The sequence below is a fragment of the Globicephala melas genome, chromosome 2, assembly GCF_963455315.2.
Source record: "Globicephala melas chromosome 2, mGloMel1.2, whole genome shotgun sequence".
Lineage (NCBI taxonomy): Eukaryota > Metazoa > Chordata > Mammalia > Artiodactyla > Delphinidae > Globicephala > Globicephala melas.
In genome coordinates, this window is record NC_083315.2 from 172,874,220 (window position 1) to 172,895,384 (window position 21,165).

General features: G+C 50.5%; 2 protein-coding genes across 3 annotated transcripts in view; one reads left to right on the top strand and one right to left on the bottom strand.

Annotated features, from left to right (window-relative positions):
* The window catches only part of WARS1 (tryptophanyl-tRNA synthetase 1), a 33,978-nt gene extending 26,912 nt beyond the window's left edge, over nt 1-7,066 (bottom strand). The window contains exons 1-2 of one of the 2 annotated variants that reach the window (XM_030883370.2): nt 6,990-7,066; nt 1,420-1,598 (exon numbers count right to left, since the gene is read on the bottom strand). In XM_030883370.2, the coding sequence (XP_030739230.1) occupies nt 1,420-1,533 (114 nt within the window). In that variant the 5' untranslated portion in view covers nt 1,534-1,598; nt 6,990-7,066. Of the gene's footprint in view, nt 1-1,419; nt 1,599-5,965; nt 6,140-6,989 lie in introns of those variants that run through there. The other variant, XM_030883369.3, reaches the window with a different exon arrangement.
* Nucleotides 7,067-7,184: 118 nt separating this feature from the next.
* The window catches only part of WDR25 (WD repeat domain 25), a 140,544-nt gene continuing 126,563 nt past the window's right edge, over nt 7,185-21,165 (top strand). The window contains exons 1-2 of the mRNA XM_030883368.2: nt 7,185-7,224; nt 10,218-11,064. Coding sequence (XP_030739228.1) covers nt 10,258-11,064 — 807 coding nt within the window. The 5' untranslated portion in view covers nt 7,185-7,224; nt 10,218-10,257. The remainder of the gene's footprint in view (nt 7,225-10,217; nt 11,065-21,165) is intronic.

Genomic DNA, 21,165 nt, shown 5'->3' on the forward strand with positions numbered 1-21,165 from the left:
GACCCGCACCCTCTGGACAGCAGACTGGAGGAGTCCTCTCTGGGGACTCTACAAGCCTCAAAGAAGAGCTAAAGACCCTGACACTGAAGCCTTCCCAAGGCCAGAGAGCAGCGTGGCTGCCGTCCAGGGAAGGGAAAGCCACAGGACAAGCCCCTCCCAGCTCTGAGCGCTCCCGCTAAAGTGCCGCTACATGGCTGAGCGTCACCAAACACCAGACGACGGCATCTAATACAAAAGGCAGAAGGAACAAAAAGCTAACTTGGAAGAAACCGAGTTTATAAAGTGGGTGGAGAACACTGGAAAAACTATCACCAAGATCTCAGAGACAGAAGGACAGTGTACCCATGAAATAAGAGCAGAGAGCTATGAGGAAAGGCACGTTCAGAGATCAAACGGCTCTTGGAAGCCAAAAATGACAGAATAAGTGAAAAACCATAGGAGGGTTAGAAGTTGACGAAACATACCTAAAAGAAGAACAAAAAGAAAAATAAATGAGGAAAATAAGTCAAAAAATAAAAAATTCAGAGGACCAGTCTTTGAATTAAAAAAATACACAAAGAAACAGAAACCAAAACAAAAAACCCAGGATAAATCAAAGAAATAATATAATTTCTGAGAATTAAAGGTCATGAATTTCTGGTTTGAAAGGAACAAACTAAAAGATCCTGTACGCTGCAACTAGATCCCACGTGCTATGACTAAGAGCTGGCGGGCGCAGCCAAATTAAAAAGGAAAAAGAAAGGCCAAGCAGGGGCGTTCCCAAGCGGCCTGGGTTTAGGATTCTGGGCTTTCGCTACCGCGGCCTGGGTTCAGTCCCTGGTTGGGGAACTGAGATCCTGCAGGCCGCAAGATGCGGCCAAAAAACCCCAAAATGAAACAAAGAAAAGCCAAGCAAAAAGCAATTAAGACAACTATCAACTCTGGAAAAAACAAAAGTTGGGCAGGAAAGGAGAAGCACTTATGCTATACCCAGTGGGTCAGCAGCGTTTACATGGAGACTGGGGGGATGGGAAGTGCTTATGAAAGTGCTAATTCCTTGTCGTCCACAGTGAAAGCCCCAAACCCGAACACCTATCAGGAGCAATATAATGTGTGGGTTTTTTTTTTTTTTTTTTTTTAATGTGTGGTTTTGAGAGACGTAGGGGTTATATAGCCAAAGAATCAGCTAAAAGAATTGAAAATCGTTGTTTCTGGGAGCAGGAAAGAGAGAGAGGCGGGGTGGACGGCTGCTGTTTCCCAGCGGCTTCCCTTTAGACTATACGCATCGATGCTGATAAAGGAGAAAATACATTTAAATTGAGAGCCAAAACACCTCAGGTGGTGAGGGAATGGAATCCTGGTAACATGACCCTACAGACGTGGCTTGGATGTGTGTGTGTGTGTGTGTGTGTGTGTGTAGGACCCAGCTAAACGACATACCTTCGCCGCGTTTCTGGCTTTGAGGGCCCTCACGAGCTCCCCTTGAGCAGCAATGTTCTTGAACAGCTCCAGTGGAGACCCACAGCCCTGCTCACCGTTGGGCACATCTGCCATTTTCCAGGACCTGCGTTCACAGCCGGCTAGGGTGTTGGCAGATTTGCTCAGTGGTCCAGACAAGACTGTGGGGGGAGGAGAGAGAGAGATTAACAAACCATCGCAGCTGTTTTTCCTTTACCGTAGCTAGTTCTTCTTTCCAAAAAGGTTGGAGATGAGCTATAATAAAGGGCATAGATAATATAACATTAATAAAAATATAAGCAGAAATTTGGAGCCATGAAACAGGGGAAAAGAGGAAGAACAAATGCTAATGATGAGGTCGAAAGGAATCGCTGTGATATACAGACTTAGGGAGGGCAAAGAAAGACCCCTCCTGACCGAGGGCAAGTGTGCATCTGCCGAGGTGCCCCTGTGCCTCGGCCAGTGCCCAGGACACAGGAAGGACTCGTGTCTGCTCAGGCAGCAAACACCAAAGTGCTTTAGTAACCCTAAGTTCACCACAGCTAGAAACATTTGGCAAATGGCTATTTACTCTTTATCTTAATTGCTTTTGGGATGAATTCCCAGGCCTTTGCAGTCATAACCAACATACTGCTGAACAAATGGCTTCCTTTGCTGGCCAGCTGTTCCGTTCTCAGACGAAGGGAAGTCTGGGTGGAGGCAGGGCCTTATCCCTTTTGGGTTCCAAATGAGGTAAGAATCATATACAGCCTGTCCACTCCACATGCTGCCTTATATAACCGCAAACCTCTGAAGAAGGTGTCCCTGCACCTCCTATTGGTCATTATTTACTATTAACCTTAAGAAAGGTGGGGCACATGGCAGGCTACCTGAGGCCGCCTTGGGGCCCCTTTTGGGTTGGTCACTTCCCTTTTCTGAGTGTCAGCTTCCTCAGCTATAAAGCAGCAGCATCGGGAACTCTGTCACCTACCTCAAGGGCTGTTATGAGAAGAAATGAGAAAAAACGACATGGTGGCATTTTACAAAACGTAAAGTAAGGCACAAACCCATTGCAAGTATTACTTGTTAGGGTTCCAGAGCTTGGCTGAGCTCCAGTTCCATCTGTAACTTGCTGTTACACCTTGGACGAGGAGGATGACCGTGACAGTGCGGCTACACCAGAGCAGCTAACCTCCAGCTCTTAAGTGCCTGGTATTCTTCTAAGCACCTTATACATAGTAATTCACTTAAACCTACAGCAATCCTATGGGACAGATCTGTTATCTCTGTTTCGTAGATGAGCAAACTGAGAGGCTATAACACTTGCCCAAGATAACGCAGTTCGTGAGTGGTCGAGATGAGATACAAACCCAAACAGTTTGACCCCAGAACCTATGCTCTCAAACATTATACTATGGGCTACTTAACTGTCATACGCCTCAGTTTCTCAACTGTAAAATGGGAATAACAATAACAACACTAACTTGCAGGACTGGTCACGGAATAAGTGTGATAATGTCGGTAAGTAAATAGCAAAGCATCAGCCACAGAGGAGAGGTTTAACGAATGACTATTTTGTGTCTTTGATCATTAAAAATTTTTTTTCTAGCAGCTCTATGAACAAAACACAAATTTGAGGGGGTAATTTATTTTTATTCATCCATTTGTTAAATATCTGTTTAAAAAATACGTAAAATTTAAACCAATCTTTATATAAGTCAATGAAACCGTAATACTGAAACCAGGATGGAACAGTAGCCAGTTTCTTTCCCCTCCTTGCTGAGAATTGCCTCAATTCCTGGAAAGGGAGGCCCGTAAAAAAGAGAAGGAATGTGGAAGAAGCTTCTGACTAGCGCTGGAGAGGAGAAACACTCAGGCCCATATCAAATAACCACCAAAGTGATGAAAATTACTTCTAGCCACAAATGCTCAAACATCACGCCCAGATGCTTTACCCATGATCCCCAATTCTCCCAACCTTCAAAGCTGGGTGGTACAGTATCTGCTCTGCATTAGCGACCACAGGCTGACGGCTCAGGGAAGTTAGAACCGTCCTCTGAGGTTCCATGCCAGAGTAGCCGAACCGGGATCCGATGCCAAAGCCCCCCTCGAGCATGTGCTCTCTCAAATTCCAGCTGCTCCCCCTGCCCGGAACGTCTCATACCCTCCTCTGCCCGCTGTCTTACTAATTCAAACCTCGGCTCCTCTTTGCGGCCTTTCCTGACCCCTGCACCCACGGGGCCAAGCTGGTTGCTCTGTCCTTGGTGATCCCTGAGCACTCGTGAGTGAGGTTATTAGAGCACTCACACTGCATGTAGTTATTTATGAAAATCCACCACACAGAGAATGCAAGTACTGGGTTTTATTCTTTCATGTGCTTCTAGCACCTGGTACAGAGTAGCTCATCAACAGACGTTTACTGAATGAATGTCTCACAAATCATCTAGTTTAATTTTCCCCTTCTGGTTTATATCCTCTTATAATACCTCTGCAGTATTCCAGTTTAAGGTAGATTTCTCCTACCTGGACTTTAGAAGTCCTCTTAGAACGTCCTGACACTGCACTGAGCCTTCCGAGACTTGGGAAGAGCCAGGTTAATCCCACGTACCCAGTCTTGTTTCCTCACCCATTGCGAACATCTGCCCACTATCCTGGTCACTCTTTTTGGAATTCCCTTCGGTTTACCCATGTCCTTCCAAAAATGTGGTGTCCTGCACAGAAGGCAACAAGTGGCTTTTGAAGTCTGCGAGTAGGACCCAAATCAAGCACAGATGAAAATTACCCTTAAAAATTCCTAGGGAAAGCGCCAGGTAGAATGACTTGGTGAGCCCCAGACGGCGAATCTACCCCTGCGAAGGAGCAGATAACTGCAGAGGATCAGCTAGATGAACTGAGCCTGCATTTAGGGTCCCTGTTGTAGGGAAAAACATGTATCTTTAACTATCAGAATCCCATTTAAGGAAGAAGAGGCACACGGGAATGAAACTTGACTGAGGAAACAGCAGGTGAGGTCTCCCTGCTCTCAGGATCACGAGGCATGTGCTCACTGTGTGGGAATCACCCACACTGGAGTCTCGTGTGTGTGCGCATGATGCAACTTCTTGAGTGATTACAGTGCTTCGGCAGTGATCAGAGACAAAGAGAACAGAACTATCACTTCCCTCATGTCAGGCATCCTTTCATTAGCCCATTTATGGGCACATATTCTCCTTTTGTCCTCCTATCTAGTCAACGTTCTCCTTTATTTCTTTGTTAACTAACTTTTAGAATTTAATTTAGCTTCAGAGGTTTTTAACCCAGAGTTCAGAACCTCTGAAATGACATCAACGTTTGCCCGCACGTTTGCGGTTCTAAGCAGAGTATCCAGGTTTTACTACTTTCTCAAAGTGGTCCGAGATGCCAAGAGACTAAGGACCACTGCCTTCAGTGTTTACTGTGTAAACTGCAAACAGGGCTTTGAATTTTTGTCAAGGAAAACTGCTTTATCTATTTCACAAATACTACAATCTAAAACAAAGAAATGAAGCTATATCTGTGAAGTAATGTATCATCTCCTCTAAAAAAGGACTGGGAGTGAAAAGAGCAAAACTGCAGAGTCCACAGCAGGTCAGCACACAGCTAAGGAGGAAACTACAAGACTCTTCAAAATGAACTCTCCGTCCCTCTTTTTAAGGAACTTGAAACTTGTGCTCATTTTGAAAGGTTCCACTGTTCCCAAGGAGCATAACAGGCACCTGAAGAAACTGGGCACAGTTTGGGGATGAGGAATGGAAAGAGGAATTACAGAACTGTTTAACAGAACGGCAGGACAATCCCTTGGGCCACAATGAAACCATCTCACAGATAAGATCAGAATACACTGATTCTGCAATTTGGGGGAAGGGTGGCATTACGCACTACAGCCAATTCTGGAGCAGCTGAGAAGAGTGGGGTACCCAGAAGTTCCTGGATGCCTGGAATATTACCAGGAGGTGGGAGACCATCTTCCACATCCTGACCCCTGAGTGTGGATGACAATGGCCTTGGACTGTCAAGTTTCCAGAGGACAAGAAAATGATGTCTTACCAGCTAGGAGCTTTAACGCTTCAAACCTTGGAACAGATTGAGGTCACTTTTTCTTTTTTAAACACTGAGAGGAAAGCTTACTTTCCCCTCCAAATAATAAAATGAACATCATCTTAAAAGGCAAAGAGGACATTAATTTATATGAAGCCAGGCATAAGCTACTTATGAGTATCACAATGAGATACCGTGGATGGATATCGACTATTTAAGGAGGGCTCATCAGTGAAAAATAGGATAGCCAACATCAAAGTGCTGAAAGTCAAGCTACGAATCCAAATAGGCAGCTACTCTTCCAGTATCTCCATTCCCTACAGAAGCTGTGAGCCACCTGAACTTTGGGACAATGAGATGAAATAAAATGCACAACACCCTGGTCCTAAGAGATGCTACTCCTCATGCCCTAAGCCAAGGTTTCCAGTACTTTGGGAAAAGGCTGGTAGAAATGCTAATAAACTCTAAGCCTAGCAAAGACGGCAATACATACCCTGGTTGCAGGAGGTGCTGCAGAGGTGGCCACTGGTCACGCTGGGCAGTTGAGAAGCTGAGACTGCCCAGTGCAGCTCGAGCTCGTCTTTAATAGTCTTTCCCTTTTTCTTTCAGTTTCCTTTCTAGAAAAAACTCTTCTCTCTCTTTTTTTTTCCTGTTTACCCCACCCTTTACTACTTGCATGTAGGAGCTTCTCGTAAATCACCCAATTTCTCAGAAACACTTGAGCCTCTCGACCAACCTCTTCGATGAGACTGTCCAATCAGGGGTGGGCGGAGGGGGGGATGCGGGTGGGGACCAGGGAAACTCTCTCGGGAAGCAAGACATTAGCTGGTCATTGCATCAGCCACCCCGTATCCCAGGTTGGCCTCCATATAACCTCCCCACCCTCTTCCCGTTCCCTATTCTCAGGATCCGTATGAATAACTGTGTTTGTGTATAGTCTTGGGGCGGGGAGGGAGGGGGTTGGGGGGGAAGGCGGATGGTAAATTCCTCGCCGCTGCTGTTCACGGAGGCGGCACAGGGCAGTGGAGAGATCATGAGTTCTGGGGTCAGACCCGGATTTCAAACCCAGTTTGGGAGTCTTCTTGTTACAAGACCTTGCGCAAGTCACATTCCCTCTCCGCTTCATCCTGCGTTTCCTCATTTGTGAAATGGGCATAAAGAAGCCTCGTAACTTTATCGTGGAGGGGACTAAGTGCGATACTACCGGCAAAGCCCCTGTCACATGGCAGGCACTCGTTAAAAGTGAGGGCCTCTCCCCTTGGCGAACGAGAAGAGGAGGGAGACGATGAAAGGTCGGTGCCGGTGGCAGTGGGCGACAGGCCAGGTCGGCGGCGCTGGGAGGACGGGGGCGATGGGCGCCGTGGCAGCCTCCGCGCACCCCGTGGTGCCAGAACCCGGCGAGCAGCGAGCCGGGCTCTGAGGAGGATACTCCGGGCCTTCGCGTGCAGGCGGCTCCGGGAGGGCCAGGTCATCTGGCGCCGCTCCGGCCTCCCTCCCTCTTTCATCCCCTCACTTACCCGCCCAGCCGGGGCCGTCAGCGCTGCCGGCTCAGCCACGGGTGGCCTCCTGGGCGTCCGTGGAAACGCCTTCCGGCCGGAACAACTTCCGGCCTGGCTGCGCCATCATTGGCTGTTCGCGTCGCGGGGCCGGGCGGAGGCCGCCGCTGATTGGCTGGCGGCCCCGGCGCCGGCAGAACGCGACTGGGTTGCGGGGTACAGGCAAGACAGCCTCCGGGAGGACCGAGAGCTTCCGGTGCGTGTGGTGAGCGGAGGGCCGGGGGCGGTAGGGGACTGGGATCTGGCGGTGGGCCGAGCGCTCCACGCCACTCCGCGCGGGCAGTTCACTGCCGCTCGCCTGTCCTGTGTCTCCGGTTACTTCCGAACGCGCAGTGCTCTGGACGATCCTCACCTCTCACTCTTGACAGCCCGGCTAACTCCTTTGCATTCTTCAAAACCCATCTCTGGTCGTATCTTGTTTGTTGCCTTCATCAGTCTGTGGCCTCCGGCGCAGGATCCGTGTTTTGTGCTTAATCTCTGTCCATAAGACCTAACATAAGGCTTGGCACAGAGTAGGTAATCAGGAAATATTTGTTGAATGAGAATATCCTATTCCTTTTACTTTCTCTGTGCCCCCCCACCCCCCAGGTTGCATTTCACAAATATTTCTAGATGCTGGCGATCAAACAGTGAACAGAACACAAAAAGTCCTGCCCTGGTGGAGCAGACATGCTGATGACTGCCAATGCCACTCCCCCCTTTTGTAGTCTTATTTCTCCAAAGACGACTTTTTCTTCTGGCTGTTCTTCTTCTTGGTTTAATCGCTCCCTCTTTCCATGAAAAAGTTTCCTTTTCTTCCCCCTTTGCCTTAGAAACATAAAAGGCAGCAAACACTTTCCCCCTAAAGTTTACGTTGTCCCCAGTGGCTCACAATCTTCTCTGTTTTTGCCTGTTTTTCTTGAGTCATCCTTGCCTCCTTCTCTCTCACCCCATTTGATCAGTTTTGTTGGTCCGGTCTTCAGTGTTTTTTTATCACCTCTGCTCCCTCACCTGCAGAGCATCACCTTCTGCCTTAGGCCTGCCTCGGCCTCCCAATGTTAAACTGCATCCCAGGCCCACTACCACGCCTCCTTTTCTTTTCTGTTTTACTTTTCTCCTTAGGATTTCTCACCTCCGGACATGCTCTGTTTCGCTTGGTTCTGGTCTGTCTCTCCCCACTGGCATGTGAGCATGGCGAGCACAGGGCATCGTCGACCGTCTCATTTGCCCTGGTGTTCCTGGTGCCTCGTGTGGGGCTTGGCTAGTAGCCCATGCTCCGTCAGTGTTTGTTGAATGACTGAATGAAATGTACATGAAGCAGATAGGGAGCCCGTCAGTGTTTGTTGAATGACTGAATGAAATGTACATGAAGCAGATGGGGAGCCCTATCATCCACCTGCCTGCATTCATTCAGTCCTTGCTGCCTTGCCTTGTAGGAAGTGGGACTCATGGGCCCCAAGCCCACTACTCTCTGATCTTTTGCTGTTGACTTCATCTTTAGTTCTGGTCATTGGCGTCTCCTGTGATTCGACAACTGTGGACAACTGGGTGGGTAGGAATCCATCCCAGTGGCTGCAGACAGGAGCCTTTGTGGTGGGAACCTGGTGGGTTCCCTCTGGCAGGACGGAATGCTGTGGTGGGCGGTCCTGTGCATAGGAATTGAGACAGATGAAGTGTCTGATCAGGATGCAGGACCAGACTAAGTAGTGAGAGAAAAGAAATGCCAAATCCTTCACAGTGCACGCTTCCCTTTGTTTATAATTCGTCCGTTATATTAGTTCCATTTGAGATGGGCTGGCTTGTTGTGGAAGTTTTATTTAGATAACGGCTCTGTGTGTGGAAGGTGTTACCTGCCTGGATTGGGCTACAGGTGGGGGTGGGATTTTTGGAGGAGGCAGGCAACAGACATTTTTTGAATGATGACATAACTTGTTTGGTACCCTTTATGGGAAAGGCATGGAAGGGGTGGGATGGTTGATTCCAGGGGACATGAAACCCACTGCCCAGGGGAAGATGTGGGTGATAGACAGGCTGTCTGGAATGGCGTAATCGAGGACCCCCAGGGAGTCTTCAGGCCTCACCTGACCCCACGTGTGGGAAGAGGAGCTCAGGATGGTTTATTAAGGTAGGGGACGCAGGCTTTCCCGGAAGTGGCCTGTTGCCTGAGCTTTCAGGGCTGCTCCACCGCGCCCTCTGCTGTCCTGCATGTGTGCAGCAGCGTTGTTTTCCTCTTGATTACTTGCTTCATGTTAACTGCACAGAATTGAATTCCAGGAGGAAGTACTTCTTTGTAGAAACTAGTTGGCTACAACTGATTCTGTAGGATGTTTCAGAATTCCAGGAAGAGTTTTTTAGAAAGGGGAAGTTGTTGTGTGAGCCTGTGTTTGGAGTGAAACTGGCAGATTTGGTTCACACCCTTGGAATGGGGTGGACCCATGCCTCAGGCACCTCTCCGCGCTGTGTTGCCGGTCTATCTCTCCGACTGGCTTGTAGTTGAGATGGGATATCTGGGTAAGAGTGTTCTAGGTAGAGAGAATAAAAGGAAGGACTGGAGCATAAAGGGAGGACAAAGGTGAGGGCAGCTGCTTTTAGCACATGGTGGGTCCTGGTCATCTTTGCATTTCAGTATTTTCAGAACTAACCTCACTCGCGTTGATGAGTGTATGCTCTTCTTGTCTGTTGCTCATAAACAGTGCTGCAGGCTCTCTGTACACCTATCTTTGCAAACACGTGCTAGTATTTGTGTAGGACAGAGTTCCAAAGTGGGTTGTGGCAGTAAAAGCTATGTGTGTTTAAATTTACAATAGATCCTGCCCAAAGCGCCCTTCCAAAACGTCTCTTTAAAACCATGAGTCTTTCTGTCCAGGCACCCTGTCTCCATTTAGTCAGGTCCTCTTTTATATCTTTCAGTACATTTTTAGTTTTCTTTGTGTAGGTCTTACTATTTTCTTGTTGTTAAATTTTTTTTTTTTTTTTTTTTTGGCCGTGCGGCACAGCATGTGGGGGGATCCCCGACCAGGGATCGAACCCGCGCGTGGAAGCACGGAGTCTTAACCACTGGACCCCCAGGGAAGTCCCAAGGCCTCATTTTTAATGTGTTTATTCTTATGGGTTTTTCAGTCTTGGATTTGCTCTGTGGCACGTTTGCTTTTGGAACGTGGTAGGAAACATTCTGCCATGCACATCTTCTGACACTTTGTTTGACCTTAGGTAGTTTGCCCTTGACGGACAAGGAGAAACTGTGTCTTCAATGGCTTCGCTGGTGGCTTATGACGACTCGGACTCAGAGCCTGAGACTGAGCCTGGGGGCAGTTTTAATCCTGCTGGCCAGATGAAAGATGCTTCAGATGCCATCAGACCTCCTGGGCGGGATTTTGCCTCGGAAGTCTTGGATGCGAAGGACGGGGGCGCACTGCCCACAAAGCATGGTTCTTGTGAAGATGCAGCCAGCTGTCGTCTCCCTCTGGCTCGGCTCTGGAGCAGTGACTCAGGATCTTGCCCCAACCAGAGGCTGCAGTGGCCCAGGACAGAGCCTGAGGTCACCTTCCCCACCAGCCAGCCTGCTCGTCCTTCCCTGTGGACCAGCCATGCTCCAGCTGGCCACGTGCCCCTGGCAGCTGCCCGCTTAAAGCAGGTGAAACTCTCCTGGGGAACTTCTGGCTCCCCTGAGCCATCTTTCTGTGCCCGAACTGGATCTGAAACCCCAGGTAAAAATGGCAGCTCTCTTCAGAGGCAGTGGTGTGAGGACTGTGTTGTACCCTATACCCCGAAAAGACTAAGACAGTTGCAAGCATTAAGCACGGAAACAGGCAAGAGTAAAGACATGGAGCCCCAGGGTCCCTGTGCAGGGCGTGCCCCAGCCCCTCTCTGTGTGGCGCCCCAAGTGTCCGAGTTTATTCAGCCGTATTTGGACTGTCAGTATAAGGAAACCAAGATTCCCAGGAAGGTACTCTTCCATCTGAGAGGCCACCGGGGCCCAGTCAACAACATTCAGTGGTGTCCAGTCTCTTCCAAGAGCCACATGCTTCTCTCAACTTCTATGGATAAAACCTTCAAGGTAAGACTTGAGTGAAATTGCTCTTTTCAGCTGCTCTTAGGAATAAACTGCTGGGCTGTTTTGTTCTTCAAAACGGTGAGGTGGGGCCTGGTTACAGGTTTCTTTTTGGGCATTTCTGGAGTTCTCTTTGTTGCCTTTGGGAGAGGGTTTTCAATGGCCCACCTGGACGGCTGGTGCGTCCTGTCCCATCGCCGCCCCCCTCCCCCGAGGCGGCCTTGCCCAGGCCACCAGAGGATGCTAGCCCTGCTCCCTGCTGGGGGCGCCAGGGGCGCCCAGACACACTCACGCCCCCGGAGGATGAGGTCGCTGAGTGAGAGGGAGCAGAGGGGGAAGAAAGGCCCAGGCCAGGCCCCAGGACCTTGGGGACATCCACTGCGACCCCCACTGAGTGCCGAACAACAGTTAGCTCTGTACCAGGTGCTGTGCCGGATGCAGGGGGTGTAAAGGTCGCTGAGCTGACCCTGGCTTCCAGGCCGGCACAGTGGACTAGGGGCCATGGACTAGCGGAGAGGCGCTCACAAGCCCGCGTCGGGGCCGTGAGGATGGGGCCCCAGGGGGTTCCATGGGGGCTGAGGGCACCCGGGGGAGGGCAGCAGCTCAGCTGGAAAGGGCTTGGTGAAGGCTTCCAGGAGGGAAGTTTCACTTGGTGAAGGGAGTGGGCTTGGCTCTAAGCATGGGCAGCTATGAGGCCCATGATGGGGTGAGGGGCCCGAGGCTGGGGAATAGGGCAGGGTCAGAGCAGGGAGGGCTCTGGATGCCCCGCCGGGGACTTCCGGTTTACGCAGAAACTCTTTTTTGGTTGTTATTTATTTATTTTAAAAGCTCCCGAGGTAAGGCAGACTTGTAGTAAGCAGTGCCCATGTGGACAGGTAGGTAGTGTGACAGGTGTGTCACACCTGCCTGGAACCTGCCCTCCAGCCCCCTCGCCTGCCCCCCGCCCCGCCCCAGACTGTCCTCTGTCCCCCTCCTCACTTTCCTCGGCCCCTAGCAAAGCCCAGTACATAGTTGGTGCCAAATACACGTGAGCCAAGCAAAAGCTTCCTGGAAAGAAAGTAGCTTTGGAGTTGCAGGGACGGGGCTTCGGGTGCAGCTTTGCTGTAAGTGGCTGGCCAGCTGCCCAAGCCGCCCCCTCTGAGTCTGGAGGCTCATCTGTGAAGGGCCTGGTTGTACCTGGGTCATGGGACTGTGTGATGAAAACGCTTCCAAAGCCCCTGGCGCAGAGGCAGGAGCCCCATAGGTGCTCAATAGATGTCAGCTTCCCCGCCTGTTTTCCTCACGGTTCTGGATCCTGCCTGCCGAGGACACTGTATTTGCACGTTTCATTTTGAGCTTTTTTTCTCAGGAGGCATTTTTGGAAGCTAAGAAAGGAAGCCCAAGTACAGTGAAGTCTTGGAAACGACCTCTGTCGATGAGTGTCATTTTAGGTGGCACGTTTGAGTCCTGGAATGACGTGTCTGTGTTCTTGTCTGCGAGGCTGATGGAGTTCTGTGGGGACAGTGTCGTGTCCCGTCTGCAGCCTGGAGCCCCAGGGTTTACATGCATATTTTTGTTGCTTTTCCTGCGAGTTCGGGGGCCCTGTGGTCCGCTCAGGAGGCTCCTCGCGTCCCTGGTGTGCGTTGTCACGTGCTTGGACCCATCCCCCAGTCCTGGGGCTTCTTGGCCCTTCCTCCCGCGAGCCTGCACCTGTCCCTCTGGTCAGGAGCCTGTCTGGAGGGTTTCTGGTGGGCAGTGTCTGGCTGGCCCCTGGAGTTAGAATGATCTGGGCTCAAGGGCTGGCTCCATCCCCAAAGCTTCGTGATCTTGGGCAAGGCACTTGACCTCTCTGAGCCTCTTTCCTCGATGAGACAAGCTTGTGAGACCTACGGCCGGGGCTTCTCAGGTGGGACACACGCCCAGGTGCTGTGTGTAAAGCCCCCAGTCTGATGCCGGGCCCGTGGTGTGGTGGAGTTCTGTGGAGAGTGGCATGGTTACAGGTGGGCCACCTGAAGGGCGTGGGCAGCCCCTTCCTAGGACCCCAGGGGGTGGGGCCAGTCTGCCAGACATGGGCAGCCCAGGCTTTTGTGTGTGTGTATATGTGTGTATAGTATGTGGCGTGATGTGTGTGTGTGCACGAACATGCAGGTATTTAAATTTTTCTTTTTTCTTCCTATTTTTTTTATTTTTTTATTTTATTTTTTTATACAGCAGGTTCTTATTAGTCATCCATTTTATACACATCCGTGTGTACATGTCAATCCCAATCTCCCAATTCATCACACCACCCCCACCCCGCTGCTTTCCCCCCTTGGTGTCCATACGTTTGTTCTCTGCATCTGTGTCTCCATTTCTGCCCTGCAGGCCGGTTCACCTGTACCATTTTTCTAGGCTCCACATACATGCGTTAATATAGGACACTTGTTGAGGAGGCGGCAAGCTTGCCGGGGGCCTCAGAGGACAGGCTGGGTCGCTGTGGGCAGAGCTGGGTGGAGGGATGTGTCTGCCCACCCGCCCTCGGGGCTGTGTCTCCTGGTGGGGAAGGGCAGGCCTGGAGCCCTGTGGGGACCGGTCTGCACCCGGCCTCAGTCAGGTGCTCTGCGGGCCCTGCTCCGGTCACTTTTGCCCAGAAAGTTTAGATTTGCTGAGCAGGGGCATCCCATGATAGTTTTGGAACACAGAGCGTCTGAGTGACGCCGCTGACTCGGGGCGTGGTGTTTGTTCGGCCGTGTAGCGGGTGTTCGCGCAGAGATGAGCCTGCGGGCTGTGTGCTGGGGAGGCGGGGAGGCCCCGCGGAGGGGACCTGGGAGCAGCCAACCCGCTGTGACAGCTCATGACCAGAAGAGGGCGCAGTTGGTCCACCTTGGGACGGCTGCTCAGGCAGAGGGACTATCTGTTACAGGAAAGCAAGCCCTGCTTGGGGCAATTCCCTGAGGCCTCCCCTGGCCGTGGGGCTGCCCTGGGCGGGGCCTGGCACCGCTGCGTCGCCCATCTGTCCCGAGGACGGTGGTGTGTGCTGCAGGCAATGACGCGGGCACTGGCTCCTTGCTTGGCCAGGCACCCTCCAGGGAGGCCTGCCCCCGGCGCTGTCCGTCTCTCATGGTGGGGCTGCAGAGTGGCGTTGGGGGTGGCCCCAGGGGCAGAGTGTGGCTGCCGTCATGGCTGCTGCGGTCCGCATCTCCTGACCATTTTCTTACCGTGGGTGTCTCGAAAATCAGGGCCTCTACAAGCCATAGATGCAAATAGTCTGGCCAGGGTCCTCTCTGCTTTATGATGTTTGACAGTTTTCAGTGACAGAATTATTTGGCAAATCGACCTTAAGCAACTTTTCAGTGTGAAGACCTTGAGGCAGGGCTGGAGGAGCCAGGATGGGAAGATGGATGGAGAGCAGCTGGGGGCGGGGGGCTGGAAGCCCGGGAGGGAAGTCCTGGCTGGGGCCTTGGAAGCGCTGGGCCCTCAGGATTGTGTGTGTACCGGTGGGCAGCTGGCAGCCTTTCCCTCCCCGGTGTCGGAAGGTGGGCCACGTGGGGGTCCTTGTGGTCGGGTAGGAGCTGGAGGGGTGCTTGGGAGGCACTGCATGGATGCTTCATCTGAGGTGGGGACAGGATCGTGGGCGCAGGCAGGAGTCCTGGCTTGCTGCAGCCCAGTCCTGGGCGGAGAGCAGATGCTGGGTGAGTAGGGAATGAGCTAGAAGAGGTGGGTGCGACAGGGCACGCCCCCCCCCCCTTCGCCACTCTGCACTCTCTTTGGAGGGCACCTTCCCCTTGTCTTTCAGTTAAAGTCTACCAGAGTGCCTTCTTACCGGCCCCCCCCCCCCCGCCTTGGTCAGGAAGGAGGGGAGAGCTTGGGGGCTGGGGTCCTAGGACTTCAATTTGAATCCTCCCTCTGCTGCTGACTGGCTGTGTGATATCAGGCAAGTTACTTCACTTCTCTGAGCCTCAACCTGTGTTATGTAAAGTAGAGGTAGTTATGCATAGCTTGCTGGGTTTTCATGAAAAATAAATGCTATTAGTTATGAATTACCTGGTGCGGCTCCTGGCACATAGGAGGCACTTACTGCGTGCTCCCTCTCTTGCTCTCCCTGGGAATTTTCACCCTTCCTTAACCATGGGGTGGTATCTCTTTCTACCTGCATTGCCATGGAACCGTGTCTGCTTGTAGATTTTAAACTTCTTGAGCATGGGAACTGTACCAAATCCACTTTTATATTCCCCAGAGCACCTGGCACAAAGTTTTGTACATGTTAAGTGATCAATAAAGATTAAAAAATTATTTTGGATTTTACTTCCAGCCTTTGGGAAAGGATTCTCTTTGACGTGCATAAATGCTCTTTGCCACTAGGGGGCACAGTAAGACAGTATAAGCTGCTCACCCAAGCTTCTAGAACGTGGAAGAATCCTTGATTCAAGGTAACATTTACAGAAATACGATTTCTTTTCTGATCAGGAGAAAAACAGCACAATCCATGTGATTGATCTAAAGAACGTGGCGCGCCAGTTCCTTCGTTGCCTTAAAATGCAGCTTTGGAATTCATAAAGTTCAACTGGGCACATTACAGCAGAAAGATACTTATTTTAATATGTTCTAAATGTTCTGTGAGCGGTAAATTATGGTTATATTAGTTTTGAAAAATTTACAGCTGGAGAAATTAAGTAAAACAAAACAATGACTCATAATTCCTCATCGATGCTCCGTTTTCTTTCCTGCCCGTCCCTCCCTGGCCCTGTCGGTACTGTGCGTCTGTTCCCGTAGTTGTAATCCCAGCACGAATACCCTGCTGTACACTCTTTTCATTTCCCCCCTGTCTTCACTTGGCTCAACATGCTTGAATACCCATTCCACGTAAAGGTAGACTTCAGACTTTGAGGCCCTTTTTGAAGGAAAAAGCACAAACGGAATGTATCCTGCTTTGGCCAAACACGGGCAGCCCTGATGGTCAGCCCCGTGTGCAGAGCCCTCTGCCAGGCACCGAGAAGACTCCCAGAGGCATACGGCATGTTTCTTGCTGCCAGGGACCGACTTTGAAAATGCAGAAAACTCGAAGAATGAAGGAGAAAACAGAAATCACTGACAATCCTCACCCGAGCCAGCAGCTCATTAACACAGGGAGCTCCCCTGGTCAGGACAGCGCATCCCTCTGCGTTTACAGAATCGGTCTGGCGCTGCAGAGCGTGTGTGGTTTTGACTGTGCACTTCCCCACCCGCATCTTTTTTTTTTTTTTTTTTTTGCGGTACGTGGGCCTCTCACTGTTGTGGCCTCTCCCGTTGCGGAGCACAGGCTCCGGACGCGCAGGCTCAGCGGCCATGGCTCACGGGCCCAGCCACTCCGCGGCATGTGGGATCTTCCCGGACCGGGGCACGAACCCGTGTCCCCTGCATCGGCAGGCGGACTCTCAACCACTGCGCCACCAGGGAAGCCCCCCACCCGCATCTTTTGTACTGTTTGTAAGGGGCATTTTTCTACCTCATTCAAAACTTTCCCCAAACATATTTTTCTCACTCTCTCAGATTCCAAACTTTGCTTGGTCATTTCCATGTTGTGTCCTATTGTTTCCTGCTTTTGTTTTTCAAATAGTCAGTACGGCAGTGAACATGGCTATACATAAATGTCTTTTTGCTGCTTTAATGCAGTTAAGGAGGGCTTTGATTTGAACGCAAGCTTTAGCTGAAACCTTTGTGTGTGGTGAGTAGAACCTGATTAGATTGGCCAACCTCCATCAGTGCCATTGTTACTCGAGACTCCTGGGTTGCCATTTCGTATCTGTGCTTGGTAGCTTTGTGACTTTGGGAAAACCACCTAGCCTCTCTGATCCCACATTTTTTTACTGGTAAAATGGGGATAATGGCTACCTGTTAGGGTTGTTGCTGTGGAAGAGAAATGAGAAGATGCAGCCCAGTGCCTAGCAGTGGGAGGGGCTGTAGAAACAGGTTCCCGACTCCCCTGCATCTGGATCTGTTAATTAAAAACAACTGGATGAGAGACAAGTCACCCAGAATCCTCCGACTTCATGTAACTCTTGTTCTTGTGAATCTCTTCATAATCTGTCTATAGCTATATAGTTTTCAAGAGTTTCAATATTACTTCCTGAGATGGCTACTTTTAAAATTTAGAAAGTTTTTGAGATTGTCTGTAGCAAGCCATTTACACGCTCCGTTTTCATGCACCGTGCGCTTGGAAGTTTACATTGGAGGGCTGGGTCCACGTCTCCAAACTGATCGCGTTCAAGTGTGATGGAGGAGCATGGACCCAGCGACATTCGCCAGTTTGCAGAGTGTTTCTGTGTCTGGGCCTCTGGCAGTGCTGGGGGCAGCGATTTCCCACCCGAAGAGACCCAGGAGAGTGAGTGCCCGGTAGGGTAGGTGTGCCGCCAGGTGGGCCTCGGGTCCCCTTCTTATGTACGTTGTCCTGGAGGCTGCGACCTCTGCCTGTGATACAGATGAGAGGATGGGGAGAGCCAACCATCCTGGAGCGCCCACCACCTGCTAGGCACACCCCTAAAACACCCCATCTCGTCTTCATAACAGGCGTACAAGGCAAGCGCTGTTATTATTCCCATTTTACAGGTGAGGAAGTCGAGGCACAGAGGGTTAAGGGATTTGTCCACGGTGACACAGCTGGTAAACGGTAGAGGCAACTGGCTGTCAGGCTCCAGAGCCTGAGCAACAAAAGCTAGAAGACCCATTCTGCTCCTCTGCCTCTGAGAATAAAGGATGGAAAAGCGTATCCCCTCGCCTCGGGGGTGCCCAAGCACTGCCCAGCTTCAAAGCCTTGTGGTTCTTGTCAGGGGCATCAGGAGACGAGGTGATTTCCGTGGTGGTTTGGATTTGCATTTTTATGTATTACAGGATCCCGTTGATTTGTCCTTGTTAGCGTATCAGATGATGTTAGGGTGTCTTAGATGTGCTTTGTAGCAAGTAGTGTATCTCAGATTCAAAGACAAGGAATTTATGGATTCAAGTGCCAGAGTGAGGGTTTATTTCAGTTTTGAAAGAATTATTCTTGACGGATTTTACAAAATGAGATTGAGAAAGGACGTGGTGTGTACAGTGAGGAGTCGTGGAACATTATGCAGATGACCGGCAATGTATTCCAAGCACGAGGCAGATCTATTGGAAATGAGAGCCGCACAGCTGGGGAGGAGGGCTGGGTTGTGGTGGTGGGCGTTTGGTATTTGGGGAGTGAATGATTAACAGTGCATCGAGGGTAATTAGGTGAAGGCGAGGAGAGAATGGGTGGTGTGTGCGCGCGTGCGTGTGTGTGTGCACGCAGAGATCATCTGGTTCCATCTGCATTTGACAGAAGCCCAGAGAGGGGAAGACACTTGCCCGAGGGCACGCAGGGAGGTCAGGTGTAGGAAGTGTTCGGCTGCTTCCCTCTCTGTACCCTACGTTTGCTCCTCTCTGTTCCCATCTTTTAAGGGTTTTCCTTCCAGGGAAAGTTCACGACCATCTGAATTGTAACAGACCGGGGAGTGAGGGCTTTAGGCTGGTCGACAGCAGGGCTGCCGAGCCTCCGGGAGGAGCTGTGAGATCCTGGGTTGGAACCTTCTCCTCGTGGGAAGTGAAGTTTTGACACTCCTCTCCCCCATATGAAAGCTGCGACGTTTCTGAGGCCAACAAATGAGATATTTCCCACTTCTCCCTCGCCTGCCAGAAGGGCCTTGTAAGCTTGTGACTTGCAGGAAAAACCCTGGGTTGAAAGAGGGATAAGAGAGGAAAGTGTGGCAGAACCCAAGCTGTGTTTTCTTTATGTCTTTTGAAAACTTCATTCGGTTTAACTTAAACAGTTCAGTGTCCCCAGTGCCAGAGGCTGATGGGGAGAAAACAGTGCCGTGTGAAGGTGCAGACTCTGTTCTCCGGGAACCGGCCTCATCCAGTCTCATCCTGTGTCATTAAGGGAAGAATAGAGCAATTTGGGAAAATGCTTTTAATGTAATTGAAAAATGCTGATTGCAAAATTGGCACACTTAGGAGTTGAGACAATCTAGTAAATTATTTCTTGCTGCTTTTAAAACTTGGACACCGAAGACTCTTAAAGGCCCCTATCTAGTGCCCAGTGATGGCTTTGTCCTCCTTTTTTTTAAGAAAAAAGGCAGAAAATTAAAGATGTAACCATAGACCCTCCACTCAAACATATGGACTATGAACATCGGGCAGGGAGTGTTTCCCTCCAGTCTTTTTCCCCATGTGCATCAGCTGATTTTAATCATAGCCTAGGTACTTTATTTGTGTAACCAGCATTAAAAACTGTCATGGTGGTCATTTCCTCTCCCAACTGCTAGGATTTTTATCCCTTAAAAGAAGGAGTGGATGAGTCTCTCCAACTTCTCAGCCTTTTCTCCCGGCTTCCGCAGTTTGTAGTTTCGTCTCTCCCAGATGAACACGGCTCTAGCAAAGACCCCACGAACTGGGGGAGTAGAGCGGGTTGCAGGGGCCAGAGCCCTTGAGTGAGGCCGCGGTGTCAGCCCAGCATCCCTGGAAGCCTGCCTTCACATAGCTTCCCTTTGGCAAGCTTCCTGAAGTTTCTTTACTCGACAAGAAAAAAGAGAGCATGCTTCAGCCCCCTCACAAGATACTGTGACCCAGCATGAAATGGAGGAGGGGCAGGAGGGCTTTGGAAACCTAGCACCGGGGAGGGTGTAGCTCTGCTTTGCCAGGGGTCTTGGAGCTGGTCCAGGGCTGTCTTTCCTCACGAGGAGTGAGGTGTGGGGACCTCAGGCCCTTGCAGGGAAGGGGGACCACGGGGAGATGGGCGACACCCCCCGTCTATTGCCGGTCAAGGGCGTTGACTCGGACTCTGATTAGTTAGATGATCTGCGTGTCCCTGGATTGCGCTTCTAATTTTTCTTATCTAGTTCTCTGTTGCTTTGCGTTTCTGTTTTATTTTTCTGGGGAATTTCCTCCTTTATCTTTCAATCCTTTTTTTCCTGGGATTTTGTTATTTCTGATGTCCTATGCTTAAACTTTTCTACTGAAGTATAACATATATTCAGAGAAGTATTCGGTTCTATCATATTTTTACATTCCAAGAGCTGTTTATTTTCTGAATGTTCCTTTTAAAAGATATTTATAGGGTATTATTTTTTATTGCATGTTTACAAGGTCTTTTCTTAGCTCTCTGAGTTCTTTGAAAGTTTCCCCATGTTTTCTGAAATGTTTCTGTCTTTTTTCAGCTCCTTTTGTCTTTTTTTTTTTTTTTTTTTTTTTGCGGTACGCGGGCCTCTCACTGCTGTGGCCTCTCCCGTTGCGGAGCACAGGCTCTGGACGCACAGGCTCAGCGGCCATGGCTCACGGGCCCAGCCGCTCCGCGGCATGTGGGATCTTCCCGGACGGGGGCACGAACCCGTGTCCCCTGCATCGGCAGGCGGACCCCCAACAACTGCACCACCAGGGAAGCCCTGTCTTTTTGTTTTGGTGTCTGTGTTTCACATTAGAGATTTTCTGCTGCTCATTCTGATTCAGGAGGGAGACCCAAAAAAGCTGATGTGACCATAGGCTCTGTGTGTGCGTGTGTGCGTGTGTGTGTGTGTGTGTGTGTGTGTGTGTGTGGCTTGTCCACAGTGACGTTGTTACAGAGTGATGAGGTAAGCTGGACCCCCACATGTGAACATCTCTGATGATTTTCTCTCAGCCTAGTCAGCTTCCCAGAGAGGAACCTTCCGCTCCCTGGGGTGCGCTCAGCCCTGCTACCTGCATTCTGGCATCTGAGTGGGGAGGACTGGGGTCTTTGTCTAGCATGCAACTGCCCTCCGCGTGCCGTCCCCCAGCTGGGTTTTTCACTCACGTGTGGTGCACATCTTTCCCTCTCAGTGCCCAGATCTACTTCCTTCTTTCTTTTTTTTTTCTTTTAATTGGCGTATAGTTGCTTTACAATATTGTGTTAGTTTCTGCTGTACAATGAAGTGAATCAGCTATATGTATACATATATCCCCTCCCTCTTGGACCTCCCTCCCCCCGCCCCCAATCCCACCCATCTAGGTCCCCGCAGAGCACGGAGCTGAGCTCCCTGCGCTATACGGCAGGTTCCCACTAGCTATCTGTTTTACGCATGGTAGCGTATATATGTCATTCCCAATCTCCCAATTCTGTTTATGGCACACAACATCATTTACGAATGTGATCATGTC